The following is a 23440-nucleotide window of genomic DNA, read 5'->3' as shown; positions in this document are numbered from 1 at the left end:
GAAGAGGAAAGGAAGGAGGAAATGGACGAGCGGGTCTTGCCTCCCGTCCTCCTGTCCTCCCACCCTTTGCCGCCCACCCCTGACCTGTCGGCCCGGCTCTCGGTGAGGAAGACGTTCTCCATGTCCTGGATGCGGAGGCGGAAGGTCCGGCTGAGCTGGTTCTGCTCGTCGCGCAGGCGCAGGAAGGCCCCGCGCTCCTTGTGCAGCGCCTCCACCACCCCCGCGCAGTGGCGCACCAGGCGCTCGCTGTGCAGGCGCAGCTCCGCTGAGGAGGAGGAAGGGGACGCGGGTCAGGGGTCCGGCTCCCACCACCACCACCACCACCACCCACGCGGCGCCCGTACCGGCCCGGAGGTGGAAGACGTCCTTCTCGATGCGGCCGCGGCGGGGCTCGTGCAGGTGGAGGCGCAGCTGGAGCTCCGACTGCAGCTCCTCCTTCTTGGCCGCGGTCACGGCCTCCGCCTGCGCGGTCTGCTCCGCAAACCAGGCCTCCAGGTGCTCAAAGAACTGCAGCCGGACCCTGCGGAAGAGGAGGAAGCGGAGGAAGAGAAGGAAGAGGAAGAGAAGGAAGAGGAGGAGGAGGAAGTGGTGGAGGAAGAGGAGGAGGAGAAAAAGCATTACAAAGTTCTTTCAGCAAAGTCTTTTGTACCTTTCCCGTCAATGGCTGAGGCTCAATGGCTCTGAGTTTGTGTCTGCCTAGAGTGAAAGCCAAGCCTGTGCTCGTCTGCAATTCTGTTTTGTCTTGTATAGTAAAACTCTGTATATACTTTTTAACATCGTTTCTGACGTCTCTTCGTTTCTGCGCTCCATTGACAACATACAACTGCTGCTACGCTGCGAATTACTCTGACAATTGGTTATGGGCCCAGCACGCTTCCGCTGGAACAGGGTTCCATACTTCACTCTTTAACAACACAACAGTTCAATGCTAAGGCTTCCCCGTCTGTGCAGGGTTCCATACTCTGCACTTTAACAACACAACCGTCCAATGCTAAGGCTTCCCGCCAAATGGAACTAACTGTAGAGGAGTCTGCTGAGCAAGCCAGGACTGCCACCAAGGTGGAGGCATGACTTTTTATTCAACGCTTGCACACTCTACACAACCAGCTGGCTCACCTCCTCCTGAGCTCGGCCACGAAGGCCTCGGAGAGGTAGGCCTGCTCCAGGTAGGCGGGCAAGAGCTGGCCCTTCAGCTTCCCGGCGAAGTACTTCTCCGGCTTCCGGATCTGGGACTTCCGCAGGCGAAGGTTCACGCGGTAGGTGTTTCCGCGGGACGTGGAGAAGGAGGACCCCTCCTCCTCTTCCTCCTCCCCTTCCTCTTCCTGCTCGGAGCCTTCCGAAGGCGGGGGCGGAGGAGGGGCCGGCTCCTGCGGGGCAAAGGAAAGGGAACCGCGTTCAAAACATGGCCGAGAAGCAGCAGTTCAGCAGGAGAGAAGCTCCGTGAGCGCAACAGCGGAGCCATTGAGCTCCGGCAATGGACAGCATTCATGATCCAAGAACAAAAAACATATTTTTACGTAGTGAAATATATAACAATAATAATAATAAAAGCAGACTGTGCAAGGAAACCAACGAAACCATGGATCATCTCCTCAGCTGCTGTAAGAATATCGCACAGACAGACTACAAACAGAGGCACAACCATGTGGCCCAAATGATCCATTGGAACTTATGCCTCAAGTACCACCCTTTTGTTGTACCATACAACCAAAGCTCCAGCTACTCCAGAAAACGGCCAGGCTTTGAGACTGCAAGGCTATTCCCTGCAATTCCACCTGGCCAACAAAGGATTCCCATAAGCCACAGCAACGCGTGGCCGGGCAAAGCTAGTATAATATAATAATATAAAAATTAGAATCAGAATATAATAAAAAATAATATAATATAATAATTATTATATACAGTAATACAATTATAATGTAACGGTGATGGTGTTCCTCCTGCTCACTCGCCTCGGCTCCTGTTCCGCCTTCTTCCCGGACATTTCCAGGAGAGCCCTCACTCTCTGGGGCAGAGCCCTCCTCCTCCTCCTCTTCCTCCTCCTTGGCGCTGCTGTGTGCCGCCTCTCCTCCTCCTCCGTCTTTCTCTTCCTCCTCCTGCTTCCTCTCCTCTCCGCTTCCGGGCTCCACTTCCGCCTCCTTCTCTTCTCCTCCTCCTCCTCCTCCGTCGTCTTCTCTTCCTCCTTCTCCTCCTCCTCCTCCTTCCACATTTCCAGCCGGTTCTGCTGAAACAGAGCAAAACCCTCCTTATAACCCTCCTCAATGACCCTCTGGTATGTGAGAGCCCCTATATAAATGGGCCAAAGAGAAGGTTCTGGCATTCGGGACAATAAAATCTGTTGGAATCTACCAGCGTGTGTCTTGGGCCAGCCATAAAACCTCAATGACCCTCTGGGATGTGAGAGCCCCTATATAAATGGGCCAAAGAGAAGGTTCTGGTATTCGGGACAATAAAATCTGTTGGAATCTACCAGCGTGTGTCTTGGGCCAGCCATAAAACCTCAATGACCCTCTGGGATGTGAGAGCCCCTATATAAATGGGCCAAAGAGAAGGTTCTGGCATTCGGGACAATAAAATCTGTTGGAATCTACCAGCGTGTGTCTTGGTGCTTTTTCCTTTGGAAGACGGACCCACAGCACAACTGGGAGAAGAGAACCCGACACTATTTATTTATTTACAGTATTTATTTACAGTATTTATTTACAGTAGAGACACTAATCTCTGATATTGCAGTCGACTGTGCTGGGGATGCTTTTAACTAATAGTGGTTGTTTATATCCATGGTGTTGCCTGCTTAAGTTTTAATAATGCTGTACTTACTTGGTTTTATCTTGTTTTTAATTACGTTGGTGCTAATTCATGAAATTTGTAGTGTTTGAAGGGCATACCCTGACATTAATATTTGCAGCATTTTACTGTTTTAATGATTTCTATAGGGTTTTAATGGCATGTTTTATATTGTATTTAATAATCTGGCTTTCATGTATTTGTGTCGGGTTCTCTTCTCCCAGCTGTGCTATGGGTCAGTAATAAATTACTATATTGTACTGTATCAATATATTGTAATATTATTCGTAATATTACATGTAAAATATAACATATAATTAATATTATTATATTGAATTATTAGTATTATATTGTATTACAATATAATATTATGAATATTGTATGTATATACAATGTGTTATAATTATTATATATTATTGTAAATTATATTGTATATATATATATGTATATATACACACACACACATATATATACATACAGTAGAGTCTCACTTATCCAACACTTGCTTATCCAACATTCTGGATTATCCAACGCATTTTTGTAGTCAATTTTTTCAATACATCGTGATATTTTGGTGCTAAATTTGTAAATACAGTAATTACTACATAGCATTACTGTGTATTGAACTACTTTTTTGTCAAATTTGTTGTATAACATGATGTTTTGGTGCTTAATTTGTAAAATCATAACCTAATTTGATGTTTAATAGGCTTTTCCTTAATCCCTCCTTATTATCCAACATATTCGCTTATCCAATGTTCTGCCGGCCCGTTTATGTTGGATAAGTGAGACTCTACTGTATATGTGTATATACACACACAACATATATATACATATATATAAAACTAGCATTCATTTTTATTATTTTTATATAAATATTAGTTTTTGTTTTATTTATTTTCGCTGTTATTTATTTATAAAAATATTTATTTTATATTTATATTATTATTAATATTGTTATCAGTATTATTATATCTCTGAGAGCAAGGCAGGGTGTGTTAGAAGAGGGTGCAACGTTATTCCTTCTCATTCCCAAAGCGATTAACAATAACGAGACGGGAAGCAGGCATTACCTTCCTCTTCAGCTGCGGACACTATTCTTCTTACTGGTTTCTAAACAAAATAATAATAATAATAAAATCAAAAAGATGAGTGTGAGTGTGTTTCGGTTATTGGATTATAGACTTTGGACTCTAATACTGGACATATAATTTCATTTGTTTGGACTATTTTTGATCTTTCCTAAAAGGACAATTGCTTGACTATATACTCTGCATACTTTTGTTTTACTCTCTTATTGCATTAATAAAGATATTAGATTGTTTATTGGCCTCCGTGTTGGTTTCCAGTGCTCGCGCAGCCTAGAGGTGTTACAACGACAACGAGCCCTTGATCACAAATTTTCCTCCTGGTTTTTATGGTATTTATGGTGCCGTAAAATAGCTCCCCGCTAAAGCAGTGCCTAATTTATCTATTCACAGCGGTTTTCGAACTGCTCAGGTGGACAGCGAGCTGGGCTGCGGGTCAGGTGCTCACCCCAACCCGGGCTTCAAACTACCAAATTTATTGCCGATGGTGATTTGGCAGCTGTGCTAAAGCCCGGCCCATTATTATTATTATTATTATTATTATTATTATTATTATTATTATTATTATTATTATTGTATTCCTCACCCCCCGGAAGACGTCGCGGAGGTGGAAGTATCGGCTGAGGGAGGTGCTGTAGGAGCAGAGTTCGCGCTGGACGTGGTCCGGGTAGGTCGAGGCGCAGGCGCAAAGGTCCTGGTGGAAGACCACGTACCTGCAGACGGGGAGGGAGGGAGGGAGGGAGGGAGGGAGGGGCGGGGCCCGTCAGACCAGGAAGGGGAGGGTCCCGTGCCCCCTCCCACAGCAAGACCCCCCCCACCCTACCCCACCCTACCCGGCCCGGATGAAGTCCAGGGCGGCGTGGACCTTCTCCAGCTGGGCCTTGAGCTTCTCGTCCGAGCTTTGCACGCGCAGCCTGTCCACAGAGACGTCCAGGTGGCCCTCCCGCAACTGATGGACGGATGGATGGATGGATGGATGGATGGATGGAAAGAAAGAAGAACGGAGGAGGAGTCCGTGATTAGGACAAGGAAGGAAAGGAGGAGGTGCTGCTGGTGGCTTACATGGGGCCTCGCCTGATACAACAATATAATAAAACAAATATCCCAACAATAAAAAGCATCAGCATCAATAAAACAGTCATTAAAATCAACATGCAGCTTAAAATGTTAAAAACAAGAGACTAATACACAGATCTAGGCCAAAGTGCAGAATATTCCGAAATGGGGAGAGGTAGTTTCACAGCTAAAATGGACAATAAAGTGCAATGTAATAATGGCAAAGCATCAACGATGGAGCTATTGTAGAATGGGCGGATAAATCAAACCCACAACAATTAATCATCAAAGGCCTTTTGGAAGAGCCAGGTTTTTACGCTTTCCTCCCTCCCTTCTCCCCTCCATATCTCCTTCCTAATAATAATAATAATAATAATACCTTTATTTTTATACCCCGCCCCATCTCCCCGAAGGGACTCGGGGCGGCTTACATGGGGCCATGCCCAGACATAACAATATAATAATAATAATAATAATAATAATAATAATAATAATAATAACAACAACAATAATAATAACTTTATTTTTATACCCCGCCCCATCTCCCCGAAGGGACTCGGGGTGGCTTACATGGGGCCAGGCCCAGACATAACAATATAATAATAATAATAATAACAACAACAATAATAATAATAACTTTATTTTTATACCCCGCCCCATCTCCCCGAAGGGACTCGGGGTGGCTTACATGGGGCCAGGCCCAGACATAACAATATAATAATAATAATAATAACAACAACAATAATAATAATAACTTTATTTTTATACCCCGCCCCATCTCCCCGAAGGGACTCGGGGTGGCTTACATGGGGCCATGCCCAGACATAACAATATAATAATAGTAGTAATAATAATAATAATAATAACTTTATTCTTATACCCCGCCCCATCTCCCCGAAGGGACTCAGGGCGGCTTACATGGGGCCATGCCCAGACATAACAATATAATAATAGTAATAATAATAATAATAATAATAATAATAATAATAATAATAATAATAATAACAACTTTATTTTTATACCCTGCCCCATCTCCCCGAAGGGACTCAGGGCGGCTTACATGGGGCCATGCCCAGACATAACAATATAATAATAGTAATAATAATAATAATAATAATAGGGTTGTTGTGTGTCTTTCGGGCTGTGTGGCCATGTTCCAGAAGCATTCTCTCCTGACGTTTCGCCCACATCTATGGCAGGCATCCTCAGAGGTTGTGAGGATGCCTGCCATAGATGTGGGCGAAACGTCAGGAGAGAATGCTTCTGGAACATGGCCACACAGCCCGAAAGACACACAACAACCCTGTGATCCTGGCCATGAAAGCCTTCGACAACACAATAATAATAATAATAACTTTATTTTTATACCCCGCCCCATCTCCCCGAAGGGACTCGGGGCGGCTTACATGGGGCCTAGCCCGATAAAACAATCAAATATCAGTGATACAACAATAAAACAATTATACCAATAAAACCTCAATTATCAGTAAAACAATCGATAAAATCGACATGAAGCATACAATATTAAAACAGGAGACTAATTCATAAAACCCAGTGCAGAATGTGCCGGAATGGGGAAGGTATTTCACGGTTGAGATGGACAATGAAGTGCAAAATAACATGGGCATTCCTTCCGTCTTCCTTTCCCTCCCTCCCTCCCTTCCTTCCACCTTGTTGAGACTCTCGTGCTTGAGGCGCCCCTCGTTCATCCGTGCGTGGAGCTCTTCTTCCAGGCGGAGGAGGCGCTGCCGGTGGGTGTCGCGCAGGATCAGGGCCTCCTGGAAGAACTGGCTCAGGTGCCGGCAGTTCACCTCCGTGTGCTTGGCCAGGCGCTCCAGGTCGCTCTGCACAAAGGGAACACCACACACACACCACAGCCTTGCCACACACACAGGGCATTTTGGGAATATTATTATTATTATTATTATTGTATTAGTTGTGGTATTTAGTATTATTTTTGTACTAGCTGTACCCTGTGGCCCAGTCTGGTTCAATGGGAAAGAAAGGATAGAGAATGGTGTTGTAGATGTGTCATGATCTCCGATCTTTCACATCTCTGGACACAGAGCAAGCACTGACAAAGAACAGATGCCAGCCATAAAACCTCAATTACCCTCTGGTATGCGAGAGCCCCTATATCAATGGGCTACGGAGAAGATTCTGGTATTCTGTACAGTAAAAACCTGTTGGAATCTGCCCAGCGTGTGTCTTGGTGCTTTCTGACAAAGAACAGATGCCAGCCATAAAACCTCAATTACCCTCTGGTATGCGAGAGCCCCTATATAAATGGGCTAGAGAAGATTCTGGTATTCCATACAATACAAGCCTATTGGAATCTGCCCAGCGTGTGTCTTGGTGCTTTCTGACCAAGAACAGATGCCAGCCATAAAACGGGCCAGCCATAAAACCTCAATTACCCTCTGGTATGCGAGAGCCCCTATATAAATGGACTAAAGAGAAGATTCTGGTATTCTGCACAATAAAAACCTGTTGGAACCTGCCCAGCGTGTGTCTTGGTGCTTTCTTCTTGGGGAAGACTAACCCATAGCACAACTGGAAGAAGACAACCTAACAATATGTGATGTTTCCTCTTTGTCTGTGCAACTAATATGTCTCGATAGAGCAACACCCTGTACTGAGTCTATGTGTCGACTAGTTCCTTTTTCCGAAAGGGCCAAAAAAACCAGAAACTCACGTCCATCTTCTCCACCTCGGCCTCAAAGCGGCTCTGGAGCCTCCCCACCCACTGGAAGAAGTCCGGGTTCACGACCCTCTCGGCCTCCTCTTCGGTGCAGACCTTCATCTTCAGCAGCTTTTGCTGGAGGACAAAAGGAATACAAGGGGAGGCTATGACATAACATACAATATTCATACATAGTATATTAAAATACATTACATTATTATATAATCTATAATCTATATATATGAAAGGGTAATGAAATTTGGGCCTAGGACAAAACAACAAAACTACACACCCCAGAAACACTAAACATGGCAGCACAACCCCTCATCCATGCCTCTACGTTCATACAACAAAAATAAAAGAAAAATAAAATCCTAATTAGAGGGAGATGAATAATTGTTTTTATCCAATTGCTGCCAGTTTGAAGGCTAAGCTCTACCCACTTGATCTCCTAGCAACCCACTCAGCCCAGGGAACAGGCAGAGTTAGGCCTCACTTAGGCTTCTTCCACACTGCCTATAAAATACAGATTATCTGATTTGGACTGGATTATATGGCAGTGTAGACTCAAGGCCCTTCCACACAGCTATATAACCCAGAATGCCAAGGCAGATAATCCACAGTACATTATCTGCTTTGAACTGGATTATCTTGACTCCACACTGCCATATAATCCAGTTCAGTGTGGATTTTATACAATTGTGTAGAAGGGGCCACATATAATCCAGTTCTAAGCAAATAATACAAAAATATAAATAAATCTATATATATAAAAGAGTGATGGCATCATGGCGACGCACAAAACAACAAAACTACAGGCCCCCCAACCTCGAAATTTGACAACACAACCCATCATCCACGCCTCTAGGTTGATACAACAAAAAGAAAAGAAAAATAAAGTCCTAATTAGAGAGAGAGGAATAATTGCTTTTATCCAATTGCTGCCAGTTAGAAGGCTAAGCTCCTCCAACTTGGTCTCCTAGCAACCCAATAAAAAATAATAAAAAACACTAAAAAAATACAATAAAATACTATAATAACAGAAAATAACTAAAATAATATAAGAAAATAATGAAATATAATAAATAAAAATATAACTTACAATAAAATTAATTAAAAAATGCAAATAACGTCAAATAAAAATTACACAATTTTTAACCAATACCACCAACACTTTGCCACAGCAACGCGTGGCCGGGCACAGCTAGTATAATATATAAAAATGACAGTGATATAATGTCTTATTTTCAGGGAAACAGGGTATCTATCTATCTATCTATCTATCTATCTGTGCGAATGAATGAATGAATGGTTTAATGCACTAGCCATAGGCCATGACATCAGTAATGTACCACCTTTATAAACACTTTCCAATATAACCATTAAAACTATCTATCTGAAGAGAGACGTCAGGACCGAACCTTGGCCTCCTGGACTTTGGAGAGACACTCCTGGCAGATCTTCTCGTACTGGATGCGGATCCTCATCATGAACTGGACGTTGTGCGTGTCTGGAGGGCAAAAGGGAGGGTCAGGGGATGACGGGCCTCCAAAGGCCCCTCCCAAGGGAGCGAGCGAAGGCGTCCTTACCGATGCGCTTGTTCAAAGCCACGAGGGATTCATACCATTCATTCACCTTGGCCTTGGAAGGAGGCAGAGGCAGCAAATCGCTGGAAAGGAGAACAAAGGTCTCTTGGGAATCATCCCGGAAGACTCAAGTCTTTCAAATGCAGCGGTTACTTACACGGGGCGAGCAAGAGAAGCCTTTGGCCATTTAGGATTGCAATGGACTGCAGAGTCTTAGTAAGTAAGTAAGTAAGAAAAAGTTTATTTGTATACTGCCCTCTCTCCCGAAAGGGACTCAGGGCGGTTTCCAATATAAAATCAGCATAAAACATCTATATATATAAAAGAGTGATGGCATCAGGGCAACGGACAAAACAACAAAATTACAGGACCCCCAACCTTGAAATTTGACAACACAACCCATCATTCACGGCTCTAGGTTGATACAACAAAAAGAAAAGAAAAATAAAGTCCTAATTAGAGGGAGAGGAATAATAGTTTTTATCCAATCGCTGCCAGTTAGAAGGCTAAGCTCTGCCCACTTGGTCTCCTAGCAACCTACTCAGCCCAGGGGACAGGCACAGTTAGGCCTCACTTAGGCCTCTTCCACAGATTATCAGATTTTAACTGGATTATATGGCAGTGTAGACTCACGGCCCTTCCAAACAGCTATATAACCCATTTAGAACCTTATATTATCTGCTTTGAACTGGATTATCTTGACTCCACACTGCCATATAATCCACTTCAGTGTGCATACTAAACATAAAGACAGCCATACAACAGACATTCAATACCACCACTACCTCAACCATTTCTCACCAACACCACCAGACAACAACACAGCAACGCGTGGCCGGGCACAGCTAGTTGTACAATAAAACACTGAAAACACTATAAAACGCTGTAAGAATTAAAAACAAAAACAAAACATAACAATTGACTAAAACAATTACACAAACAGGAGGAATATAAACACTCAAATAACATATGAATCTGAAAAAAAAGAAGAAAACTGGGATGGAGGAGAGGATCAGTAAAAGTTTTTATTCAGGTAAAAAGAACTCCATTGTAGATAGAAAGGCTTGGGAGCTGTCTAGTCTACTCTAGACTGGTTTCTAAGGAAAAATAAGAAAGGAAAAATAACAAACATCTAAGTACAGTAGAGTCTCACTTATCCAACATAAACGGGCCGGCAGAATGTTGGATAAGCGAATATGTTGGATAATAAGGAGGCATTAAGGAAAAGCCTATTACACATCAATTTAGGTTATGATTTTACAAATTAAGCACCAAAACATCATGTTATACAACAAATTTGACAGAAAAAGTAAATCAATACCCAGTAATGCTATGTAGTAATTACAGTGGAGTCTCACTTATCCAACATAAACGGCCCGGCAGAAGCTTGGATAAGCGAATATGTTGGATAATAAGGAGGGATGAAGAAAAAGCCTATTACACATCAAATTAGGTTATGCTTTCACAAATTAAGCACCAAAACATCATGTTATACAACAAATTTGACAGAAAAAGTAGTTAAATACGCAGTAATGTTATGTTGTAATTACTGTATTTACGAATTTAGCACCAAAATATCACGATATATTGAAAACATTGACTACAAAAATGGCTTGGATAATCCAGAAACTTGGATAAGCGAGGCTTGGATTAGTGGGACTCTACTGTATTATTATTATAATAATTATGATTCAAATAACCCGGGCAATGCTGGAGACCCAAGCGAGTATATATATGCATACATACATACAGGCAGTCCCCGGGTTACAAATGACTCAGAGTTAAGAACAATGGCTGAGACCACAGGAAGGGAGAGGGGCCTTTTTCCCTTCCTCCCCTCCCTCCTTTCTCTCCCCCCCCCCCCTTTGCTGACCTCAGGGACCACAGCAGGGCCCTCCTCTCCTCCGTGAGCGCCAGCTGCTCCTTCCTCATCTGCTGCAGCTCCGTTTCCACCGCCGCCGGATTCTGGATCCGCTCGCTGCCCATGAACTCCCTGCAGAGCCAAGGCAGAGGGGGTTGGACTGGATGCCCTTTGGGGATTATATGACAGATCCCTCTTTGATCTCTCTCTCCCTCTCAATCACAATGCCAATTTTGTACGCCGCCCTGAGTCCCTTCGGGTGAGAAGGGCGGGATATAAATGTTGGAAATAAATAAAAATAAATAAATAAATATGACCGTCTATCCACGCCTGGATGGCCATCTGCTGGGAGGGATCAAATTCTGCTTTTCCTGCTTAATTGCAGCAGAGGGTCCGACAGGATTTCCTTTGGGGGTCCCTTCCAACTCGTACGTCTCTCCACGAGTCTGCGAATCTCTAAGGGGCTGGACTAGGTGGCCTTTAGGGGTCCCTTCTAATTATGGGAGACTGATTCTACAGCCATATGTCTGCTGACGTCTAGGATTATTGACATAATGGGATGACTGGTGTGATGGTGACGTTTTCTTTCCCGTTTTGAGTTATACTTCACACGTTCGTTGTGGTTGACTTTTATGGATGCATCATGATTTGCTTCTTTAATTTGCTGTGCGGATTTAATTTTCTGGACCTGTTGTACGAGTACTACTATTGTATTGTTCTTCCTTGTTGTAAGCTGCCCCGAGACCCCTTTAGGAGAGGGGGCAGGATATATATAAAGCATTATTATTATTATCATCATCATCATCATCATCATCATGGCCCTCTATGGGGAGGCATCGGATGGGGAGCAGACTGGGAGGCCTTTGGGGGGTCCCTTCTAATTCTAAGTTTTATATATGTGTATGTGTGTGTATATATATATATATGTGCATAATATAATTTACAATAATATATAATAATTATAACATATTGTATATACATATAATATTCGTAATATTATATTGTAATACGATATAATACTAATAATACAATATACAGTAGAGTCTCACTTATCCAACACTCGCGTATCCAATGTTCTGGATTATCCAACGCATTTTTGTAGTCAATGTTTTCAATACATCATGATATTTTGGTGCTATATTCATAAATACAGTAATTACTACTTTTTCTGTCAAATTTGTTGTATGACATGATGTTTTGGTGCTTAATTTGTAACATCATAACCTAATTTGATGTTTAATAGGCTTTTCCTTAATCTCTCCTTATTATCCAACATATCCGCTTATCCAACGTTCTGCCGGCCCATTTATGTTGGATAAGTGAGACTCTACTGTACATATAATATTCATAATATTATATTGTAATACGATATAATACTAATAATACAATATAATAATATTAATTATATATTATATTTTACATGGGCTTGGGCTGTGGCGCAGGCTGGAGAGCAGCTGCAATGAATCACTGACCAGGAGGTCATGAGTTCGAGGCTCACTCGGAGCCTATGTTTGTCTTGTCTTTGTTCTATGTTAAAAGGCATTGAATGTTTGCCTATATGTGTAATGTGATCCGCCCTGAGTCCCCTTCGGGGTGAGAAAGAAAGGCAGAATATAAATGCTGTAAATAAATAAATAATAAATAATATTACTAATAATATTACAATATATTGATACAGTACAATATAGTAATTTTATTACCAGTATTGTGCTATGCTAATAATATATTGTATGTATATTTAATTTGTAAGCTGCTCTGAGTCCCCTTTGGGGTGAGAAGGGTGTGATACAAATGTAGTAAATAAATGCAGTAAATAAATAAATAAATAACTAAGAGGCTTTGATTCCCCGTGAGCCTGGCCGTGCCTAGGATGCCGGGTGGGGAGCCAGACCTGAATGCGGCCACCACGGCCTCCTTCTGCAGGGCCTTCCAGGTGCGCCTGCGCTCCTCCATGCGCCGGTGCTGCGCCGCCTCCCGCTTCAGGTCGGCCTCGGCCAGGTTGCGCACCAGCCGCGCAATGGCCCTCCGGTTGGCCAGCAGCGCCTGGTTGATCGTCTGCAAAGAGGGACCCACAAAACACCATTTATTTAAAAGCGCAAACAGGATACTTCACACTGAGCACGTCTTGAGCTTCAGGAAGCGACATACACAAACATAACAACAACAACATTTCCCACTTGCTGTACATGGATGACCTAAAGCTTTACGGAAAATCAGAAACAGAAATCCAATCACTGACCAACACAGTCAGAATCTTCAGCACTGACATCAGTATGGAGTTTGGCCTAGACAAATGCGCCACAGTGGCATCAAAGAAAAGGAAAATGACTCACAGCGAGGGCATAGAGATACCACATGGACAAACCATAAAATGCAATCGGCCCGAAGCCTATAAATATCTGGGCATACTACAGTTGGACAATACCAAGCATAAAAAGATAAAGGTAAAGGTTTCCCCGATGTTAAGTCCAGTCATGTCTGACTGGGGGTTAGTGCTCATCTCCATTTTTAAGCCGAAGAGCTGGCGTTGTCCGTACACACCAGGGACCCCCAAAACAGCATTTAAAAGTGCAAACAGGATACTTCACATTGAGCATGCGCCTCACAGCAAGCATGTCTTGAGCTTCAGGAAGCGACAGACACAAACATAACAACAACAACAACAACAAGAACAACATTAATCCAGCATGTATATCTTGTTTGCTGTGTTATTATTATTATTATTATTATACACAGTCCTAGACACTTGGGAAGAGTTCGACTTGTGATTCTGTGATATGAAATCCAGCATATCTATCTTGTTTGCTGTGTCATACAAATAATAATAATAATAATAATAATAATAATAATAATAATACATCACACAGCCCTAGACACTTGGGAAGTGTTCGACTTGTGATTTTGTGATACGAAATCCAGCATGTCTATCTTGTTTGCTGTGTCATAATAATAATAATAATAATAATAATAATAATATAATGATAATAATAATAGTAATAATAATAATAATAAAATAATAATAATAATAATAATAATATACATCACACAGTCCTAGACACTTGGGAAGTGTTTGACTTGTGATTCTGTGATACAAAATCCAGCATGTCTATCTTGTTTGCTGTGTCATAATAATAATAATAATAATAATAATAATAATAATAATAATAATAATAATATAATGATAATAATAATAGTAATAATAATAAAATAATAATAATAATAATAATAATAATAATAATAATAATAATATACATCACACAGTCCTAGACACTTGGGAAGTGTTTGACTTGTGATTCTGTGATACGAAATCCAGCATGTCTATCTTGTTTGCTGTGTCATAATAATAATAATAATAATAATAATACAATAATAATAATAATAATAATAATATACATCACACAGTCCTAGACACTTGGGAAGTGTTCGACTTGTGATTTTGTGATATGAAATCCAGCATATCTATCTTGTTTGCTATGTCATACAAATAATAATAATAATAATAATAATAATAATAATAATACACAGTCCTAGACACTTGGGAAGTGTTCGACTTGTCCATCCTCTGCCTCGCTGAATGCTACCGATCTGTTTCTCATTGAGGACTAGAGACTTGCCATGGCTTCCTTGTGGACGAGGCGATGGACGTCGGCCTTCAAGAGGTAAGCCACGTCCTCCAGGATCTGGGTGTATTTGGCCAAGAGGAGCTTGATCTGGGAAGCAAGGGAGGAGGAGGGAGGCAGGCAATGGGTAAAGAAATAACAATAATAACAACGCTATGTAACACTTAGTTCCTGGGTACTAAATGTCATTTCCTAAGAATTTCCTAATAATGTAAAAATAAATCACTTTTAAATAATCTAAACAATAACCATCATAATAAACAATCCAATAATATTAGTAATAATACTAACTATACAATATAATAATGAAATATAAGCCAAGGCACCTAATTTTACCACAAAAAAAACCTGGGAAAACAATGACTCCAGTAGAAGCCGAGGGTGGGAAATTTCAGAAATAAAAACAGATACCAATAAAATTACATGAATTGAGGCATCAGTGGGTTAAATTTTTTTGAATATTTACATAAAGCTCTAATTTAAGGTAAGACTGTCCAACTCTGGTCAAATCATTATTCTCATCTTCTTCAATGTAAATGTGCTTAAGAATCCTTTTAATAATAATAGAGTAAAAATACATGTAATAATAATAATAATAATAATAATAATAATAATAATAATAAATACAGGAAAAAATACATGTGGTAATAAATAGAGTAAAATAATAAATATAATAATAAGATCAGAGTGAAATAATAAATGTATTGATAATAATAAAAATAGAGTAAAATAAATGTAATAGTAGCAAAATAGAGAAAAATGCACTTTATCTATTTACGAATTTGTTACTCATAATGTGCACCTTGCTTATCCACTATTGCAACCTCATTGTTTTTAATCTGATGTTTTAATTCTGTGTTGTGTTTTTTCTCCTATTGTGTATATTTTATTATTGGTTTTTGTTGTTGTCCTTTGATGTTTCATATTTTATCATTGCTTGTATTTTGATTTTGCTGTAAGCCGCCCCAAGTCCCCTTCGGGGGAGATGGAGGCGGGATATAAATAAACTTCTTCTTCTTCTTCTTCTTCTTATTATTATTATTATTAAAATAATAAATGTAATAATACCAATAATAATAGCGAAAAATAATAAATGTACCATATATTCTTGAGTATAAGCTGACCCAAATGTAAGCCAACCAGGACCCTCACCCGAGTATAAGCCGAGGGAGGCTTTTTTAGTCCTAAAAAAAGGGCTGAAAAACTAGGCTTATACTCAAGTATATACAGTAATAGCACTAATAATTCAATAATAATAATAATAATAATAATAATAATAATAATAAATAATGACGTGATATAGTCAAATGCCAGCCCTGAGGACTGCACAGACCTGGCCTGCCTATCAGGGAAGGCAAAGCGGTTCTCTCCGTGGGCCGCCACTGTCACTCACCCGCTCGGCGCGATCCCGCTCGGCGCGGAGCAAGGCCTCCTCCAGGTCCCGCAGCCACTGCTGCCTCTGCAGGGTCTCCCGCGAGGCCAGGCCCCAGATCTCCTCAAAGTCCTTCCGGGAAGGAAGAAGAAGCAGTCCAGTCATTCCAAAGGGGCGTCAGGGCCTACGATATATCCCTCAATCATATTGTAATGAAGTACAAATTTTTGGTTTACAGATGTTATGTTTAAATGTGTGTTTGTGTTTTAAAAGGGTAAGTATTACAGTTACTGCATCTCAGCACTCAGAGGCTGGTTGCCGTGGAGAAGTAGGCAGAGCCAACTGCTGTTTTGTTGAAGAAGTGCAGAGTGTAAAAAAGGGATTCAGTCTGTGCTCTGAGGAGGCACAGGGAAGATCGATCCTAGGTTGAGGGGATCAAGAAGACTCAATTGGCCATTTTGAGTCTGTTTAAAATAAGTTTGGTGACTTGTTTAATGTAGTCTGTGTCCTGGTAAGGAACAGAGAATATGTGATCGTATATCACAGGGGTGACTGCGGTTTAAAAGTAGCAGAGGAAGACGTTCTAACTACTTTAAGTAAAAGAAGTGAGTTTGACTCACTTCATTCTAGTATTGTAACTGTTAATAAAAGTGCCTCTAAGTGAGAAACAACATTGTAACCACTAAGCTTTGTGCCTGAATAAACTTGTTATTTTTCCTCCAACATCTAAGCCTCTGTCGCATATATTGTAAACCAAGTTACGCTACCTGTATGGTGTAGGCCTGGAGGGCAGCGTCGTCGGCCAGCCTCTGGAAGAGGCGCTCGATGCTTTGGTCGGAGGCCGAGAGGTTGGCCAGGAACTGCTTCCCGGGCTCCACGAGGCAGCGCTCCAGTTCCTGGAAGGCAAGACAGGCTTCATATTATCCACATTATTATTATTATTATTATTATTATTATTATTATTATTATTATTATTATTTATTACAATATTTATATCCCCCAATATTTTCATATTATCAACATTATTTTATTTATTTATTTATTTATTTATTTATTACAATATATATATCCCCTAATATTTATCTCACCCAACAGGGGACTCAGGGGGGCTTACAAAAAACACATATATAAAAATTATACAGTGCAATATAATAATAGTAATAATAATAATAATAATAACTTTATTTTTATACCCCATCTCCCCGAAGGGACTCGGGGCAGCTTACATGGCACGACTATATCAATAGCACGACTATAAAACAATGATACCAGTAAAACATCAATAGCAATAAAACAATCGTTAAAATCAGCAAAAAGCATACAAAAAACATCCAATATTAAAACAGGAGACTAATTCATAAAATCCAGAACAGAATGTGCCGGTAGAAATGGACAATAAAGTGCAAAATAGCATTTTTTAAAAAAACATTATTATTAACTTACATCAGTATTCCTAAAACACATTATAAAATACAGATAGGCGTGTTCAGTTCAGAAAACGGGGTCTTTTGAAATCCTGCAGCTGGACACCACTTTGGGGACTGGAGGGCGGTCACAAAGGCCTTGGCCTCCTCCTCCGCTTAAGCGCGACATCGAGCTCTCTTTCTATCTCCAGTCTTTCTCCCTCCCAATGTGTTTGAGCCCACCCACCCACCTGCCCACCCACCCACCCACCTGCCCACCCACCCACCCGCCCGCCCGCCCGCCCGCCTACCTTCCCCACTTGCGCCAAGTCCTGCCTCAGAGCGGCCAGGCCTCCCTCGAAGCGGCGCTTCCGGCTCTCCGAGAGACGCTCCAGGATGTCGCTGTGCTTCTTCTCCGGAACTGCAGAGAGAGATCATCATCATCGTCATGACCATTATTCGCACGGTTATTAGTATTATTATGGGTCCTCCTCCTCCTCCTCATCCTGGAAAGAAGGTGCCATTTGGCGCCATCAAGAGGGCTCTGTCCTATTACGAATATTACTATTATTACAATAATAGTAATAATAACGATCTGCCAACTGCAAAAGGCCACCCTACTGGGATCTGCACGCATCATCCGAAAATACATCACACAGTCCTAGACACTTGGGAAGTGTTCGACTTGTGATTTTGTGATACGAAATCCAGCATGTCTTGTTTGCTGTATCATAATAATAATAATAATAATAATAATAATAATAATATACATCACACATTCCTAGATACTTGGGAAGTGTTTCATACAATAATAAATAAATAAATAAATAAATAAATAAATAATACATCACACAGTCCTAGACACTTGGGAAGTGTTTGACTTGTGATTTTGTGATACGAAATCCAGCATATCTATCTTGTTTGCTGTGTCATACAAATAATAATAATAATAATAATAATAATAATAATAATAATAATAATAATACATCACACAGCCCTAGACACTTGGGAAGTGTTCGACTTGTGATCTGAAATCCAGCATGTCTATCTTGTTTGCTGTGTCATACAAATAATAATAATAATACATCAAACAGTCCTAGACACTTGGGAAGTGTTCGACTTGTGATTTTGTGATATGAAATCCAGCATGTCTATCTTGTTTGCTGTGTCATACAATAAAATAATAATAATAATAATCGTAATAGGACAGAGCCCTCTTTATGTCACAATAATAATAATAATAATGACATAAAGAGGGCTCTGTCCTATGATGATGATGATGATCATCATCATCATCGTCATTATGGTTCCTCTTCTTCATCCAGGAAACAAGGGACTCTGAGGGTGCCATGAAAAGGGGTTGGTCCTATTTATATTATTATTATTATTATTATTATTATTATTATTATATTGTATGACACAGCAAACAAGATAGATATGCTGGATTTCATATCACAAAATCGCAAGTCGAACACTTCCCAAGTGTCTAGGACTGTGTGATGTTTATTATTATTATTATTATTATTATTATTATTATTATTATTATTATTATTATTTTATTCCATGACACAGCAAACGAGATCTATATGCTGGATTTCATATCACAAAATCACAAGTCGAACACTTCCCAAGTGTCTAGGACTGTGTGATGTTTATTATTATTATTATTATTATTATTATTATTATTATTTTATTCTATGACACAGCAAACGAAATCTATATGCTGGATTTCGTATCACAAAATCCCAAGTTGAACACTTCCCAAATGTCTAGGACTGTGTGATGTATTTTTGGATGATGCTTATTATTATTATTATTATTATTATTATTATTATTATTATGTAATAAAGAAGGTTCACTCCTGGGCATTTCAGGGCTGTTTATTATTGTTGTTGTTACTATTATTATTATTATGCCATAAAGAGGGTCCTGTCCTGGGTCTTTCAACATCATCATTATTGTCATTATAATTGCTATTATTTTGGTTCTTTCTCTTCATCCTGTAAAGAAGGGACTCTTTACTGGAAGCTTTTGTTACTAAGGAAGGAATCCAAAACAGGAAAAAACTGGAATGGACAAAGAGGGAGCTGTTTGCTGCTTTATGTGCATGACGTTGGGCAGAAAATCCTTTCTATCAGAAATAGGGTTTTTGAAGTAGAGACGTGCCATTTGGAAATAAGAGGCATGCCATTTAAATAAATCAGTAAAACAAGTAAATGATAAATAAAATAAAATAAAAGTGCTGCCACTTACTGACGACTTCGGCCAGGCCCCGGACTTCTCTGGCCGCCACCACATTGTCGCCTTCTTGGTTCCTTCGGAAGGCCAAGGCAGCGGCTTCCCTGAAACAGAAAATACAATTAGAAATCTCATATTGTTCTCAAATAATATTATGTACCCAGGCTGGTTCATCAAGTGCTCGGCTTTGGCTGACTTCTCTGGCTGAATTAGTTTGCAGAGTCTTTTGTGAAAATGAGTATAACGCCAAGAGTTGTTTGTAAAGCAATGCTTTGGGGTTACTTCCAAATGCCCCGAAAGATCTCTCCAGATACGACAAAGAGAATCACCCGAAGCCTAACCCTGGCAAGACACAAGTCTGTGCTTTCCATCTACATAATTGTGAAGCCAATAAGAAACTGAAGGTTACCTGGGAAGGCCAAGAGCTTGTACACTGTTCATTTATTATTATTTATTTGCTACATTTATATCCCGCCCTTCTCACCCCGAAGGGGACTCAGAGCAGCTTACAAATTAAATTTACATACAATATTGTATTATTAGCATAGCACAATACTGGCAATAATAATAATAATAATTTTATTTTTGTACCCCGCCACCATCTCCCCAGAGGGACTCGGGGCGGCTTACAGATATAAAACCAACATACAATAATATCAAATACAAAAACACACAAATAAATGTAAAAGGCATTAAAAAAATCACAATCATTATAAAACACTTGAGAAACACAGCAATAAAAACATAAAATGAGCTGGGCAAAGTGCACTGAGTGGACTTACTATATTGTACTGTATCAATATATTGTAATATTATTAGTAATATTGCATGTAAAATATAATATATAATTAATAATTATATTGTATTATAAAATATAATATATATATTGTATTATAATATATATATTGTATTATATTATAAAATATAATATATAATTAATATTATTATGTTGTATTATATCATATTACAATATATTATTATGAACATTATATGTATACACAATGTTATAATTATTATACATCATTGTAAATTATATTGTATATTGTGTGTATATATATATATATATAAAAGGGTAATGAAATTTCGGCCTAGGACAAAACAACAAAACGACACATCCCACAAACACTAAACTTGGCGGCACAATCCCTCATCCATGCCTCTACGTTCATACAACAAAAACGAAAGAAAAATAAAGTCCTAATTAGAGTGAGAGGAATAATTGTTTTTATCCAATTGCTGCCAGTTAGAAGGCTAAGCTCCGCCCACTTGGTCTCCTAGCAACCCACTCAACCCAGGGGACAATGCAAACCTAAACATCGACAAACTCTTGTTCACCTTATGGTTATGATGATTATTTTACTCACCTGCAGAGGACGGGGTTCTCGATGCGGTCGTCATTGGGCATGCCCTGGACCCAGTCCTGCTGCCGCTGGGAGAGGAAGCCATGGCCGGAGCACGCGTCGGGGTCACGCACCAAAGGAACGGCCCCGGGGGGCGGGGGGACCGCCTTCTGCTGCGCACGCTTGCTCCGGGAAGCCCCCAAGGAGCGCACCAGGCTGACCTGCCCAACGCAAAGGCACTATTGTCACACACAATATCATTTCCTAATGGGTCCTATCATGCAAAACATGGGGAAAGTTTACTAAACTGCAAGAAATTTATTTTTGGAAAGTCATGATGATGATAACAACCTCAAAATTACAATAAAAACAATAATATAAATAATACAATACAATATATATTTATTACCAATGATAATAGTAACTTCAAAATAATAATAATATAAAATGTTACATATTCTTGACTACTGTATATATTCAAGTATAAGCCTAGTTTTTCAGCCCTTTTTTTAAGACTGAAAAAGCACCCCTCGGCTTATACTCGGGGGAGGGTCCTGGTTGGCTTATATTTGGGTCAGCTTATACTTGAGAATATATGGTACATTTATTATTTTTCTCTATTATTATTGGTATTATTACATATATTATTTTTCTCTATTATTGTTGCTATTATTACATTTGTTAGTTTTCTCTATTATTGTTGCTACTATTACATTTATTTTACTCTATTATTATTATTATTATTATTATTAATACATTTATTATTTCACTCTGATCATTATTATTATTATTATTGCATTTATTATTTTACTCTATGATTATTAAAAGGATACATAAGCACATTTACATTGAAAAAGATGAGAATAATGATTTGACCAAAGTTGGACAGTCTTACCTTAAATTTGAGCTTTACGTAAATATTCAAAAAAAATTAACCTACTGATGCCTCAATTAATGTAATTTTATTGGTATCTATTTTTATTTCTGAAATTTCCCACTCTCGGCTTATACTGGAGTCAATGTTTTCCCAGTTTTTTTTTTGTGGTAAAATTAAGTGCCTCGGCTTATATTTGGGTCGGCTTATACTGGAGTATATACGGTATATTGAACATCATAACAAGCTAGCAGCAATGGGGCCCTGGATATTAATTGATATTAACCAGCTGAAGGCCCCTCCCACCAGTAACATGCTTTGCTAATTGTATATATATATATGTGTGTGTATGTGTATGTGTGTATATATATATATATGTATGTATATATGTATGTATGCACACATGCATATATACATATATACAATATAATTTACAGTAATATACAATATTATAATATATTGTATATGCATATAATGTTAATAATATTATTTTGCAATAATCTTCTATATATACAGTAGAGTCTCACTTATCCAACGTTCTGGATTATCCAACGCATTTTTGTAGTCAATGTTTTCAATATATCTTATTTTGGTGCTAAATTCGTAAATACAGTAATTACAACATAGCATTACTGCGCATTGAACTACTTATTCTGTCAAATTTGTTGTCTGACATGATGTTTTGGTGCTTCATTTGTAAAATCATAACCTAATTTGATGTTTAATAGGCTTTTCCTTCATCTCTCTTTATTATCCAACATATTCGCTTATCCAACGTTCTGCTGGCCCGTTTATGTTGGATAAGTGAGACTCTACTGTATAAGTGAGTGTTGGATAAGTGAGACTCTACTGTCTGTGTATATAAATATATATATAATATTTATGTATTGTTATTATTATATCATTGTATTATTATTGTAGCATATTATATGATTGCTATTATAAGCGAGTGTTGGATAAGTGAGACTCAACTGTACTTACGAATTCAGGACCAATGTGTTGAAAAGACTGACTACAAAACATTGACTACTAAAAGGCAGACTGCGTTGGATAATCCAGAACGTTGGATAAGCGAGACGCTACTGTATTACAAAATTACAATAATAATAATACAACAATATATCATATATTTTTGATTATGATAATACCCTCAAAACAACAATATCGATAGAACAAGAAGTGGGGTGAATATGGCGACTCACCTCGTCGTCGAACACCTGCCGGTAGACCTTTCCGCTGGGCAGGACGCGGGCCACGCCCACCGACGGGGTTGCCATGGCGACCAGGGCCCTCCTTCCCAAGGCCCGCCTCCTGAGGCCCCCGGGGGGGGGTCACATTATAGGACGAGGCAGCCTATATATTCGCGGCTATGGCTCCGTTTAGCCTCCGCAGAGCCGCCTTTCCGGCCGGGAAACGCTCCTCCGCCGCGCAGAGCACTCGACGCCACGTCCGCGCCGGAGCCCGCTCGCCTCAGAGTGCCTCTCCGTCGCCACGGCAACCGGGGCTGAACTCTCGCGAGAGGGGGCAGGATC

General features: G+C 39.9%; 1 protein-coding gene across 10 annotated transcripts in view; it reads right to left on the bottom strand.

Moving 5' to 3' along the window:
- ccdc180 (coiled-coil domain containing 180) overlaps window positions 1-23393 on the bottom strand; it is a 40124-nt gene extending 16731 nt beyond the window's left edge. For 9 of the 10 annotated variants that reach the window (XR_010000322.1, XM_062960690.1, XM_062960697.1 and 6 more), the window contains exons 1-20: window positions 23111-23393; window positions 21059-21255; window positions 19710-19798; window positions 17768-17877; window positions 16821-16949; window positions 16075-16185; window positions 14676-14771; window positions 12953-13116; window positions 11074-11193; window positions 9204-9283; window positions 9036-9124; window positions 7627-7749; window positions 6602-6775; window positions 4709-4824; window positions 4462-4588; window positions 3861-3900; window positions 1953-2224; window positions 1117-1367; window positions 345-520; window positions 85-265 (exon numbers count right to left, since the gene is read on the bottom strand). Coding sequence is in view for 9 of the 10 variants with exons in the window: in XM_062960690.1 (XP_062816760.1) it covers window positions 85-265; window positions 345-520; window positions 1117-1367; window positions 1953-2224; window positions 3861-3900; window positions 4462-4588; window positions 4709-4824; window positions 6602-6775; window positions 7627-7749; window positions 9036-9124; window positions 9204-9283; window positions 11074-11193; window positions 12953-13116; window positions 14676-14771; window positions 16075-16185; window positions 16821-16949; window positions 17768-17877; window positions 19710-19798; window positions 21059-21255; window positions 23111-23185 (2720 nt within the window). In the remaining variant the exon portion in view is untranslated. The remainder of the gene's footprint in view (window positions 1-84; window positions 266-344; window positions 521-1116; window positions 1368-1952; window positions 2225-3860; window positions 3901-4461; window positions 4589-4708; window positions 4825-6601; window positions 6776-7626; window positions 7750-9035; window positions 9125-9203; window positions 9284-11073; window positions 11194-12952; window positions 13117-14675; window positions 14772-16074; window positions 16186-16820; window positions 16950-17767; window positions 17878-19709; window positions 19799-21058; window positions 21256-23110) is intronic. The other variant, XM_062960693.1, reaches the window with a different exon arrangement.
- Between the last annotated feature and the right edge of the window lie 47 nt (window positions 23394-23440).

Source organism: Anolis carolinensis, unplaced genomic scaffold (genome assembly GCF_035594765.1).
Source record: "Anolis carolinensis isolate JA03-04 unplaced genomic scaffold, rAnoCar3.1.pri scaffold_7, whole genome shotgun sequence".
NCBI lineage: Eukaryota > Metazoa > Chordata > Lepidosauria > Squamata > Dactyloidae > Anolis > Anolis carolinensis.
Note: the sequence above shows the minus strand (reverse complement) of the source record. Positions and strands in the feature narration are given on the sequence as shown.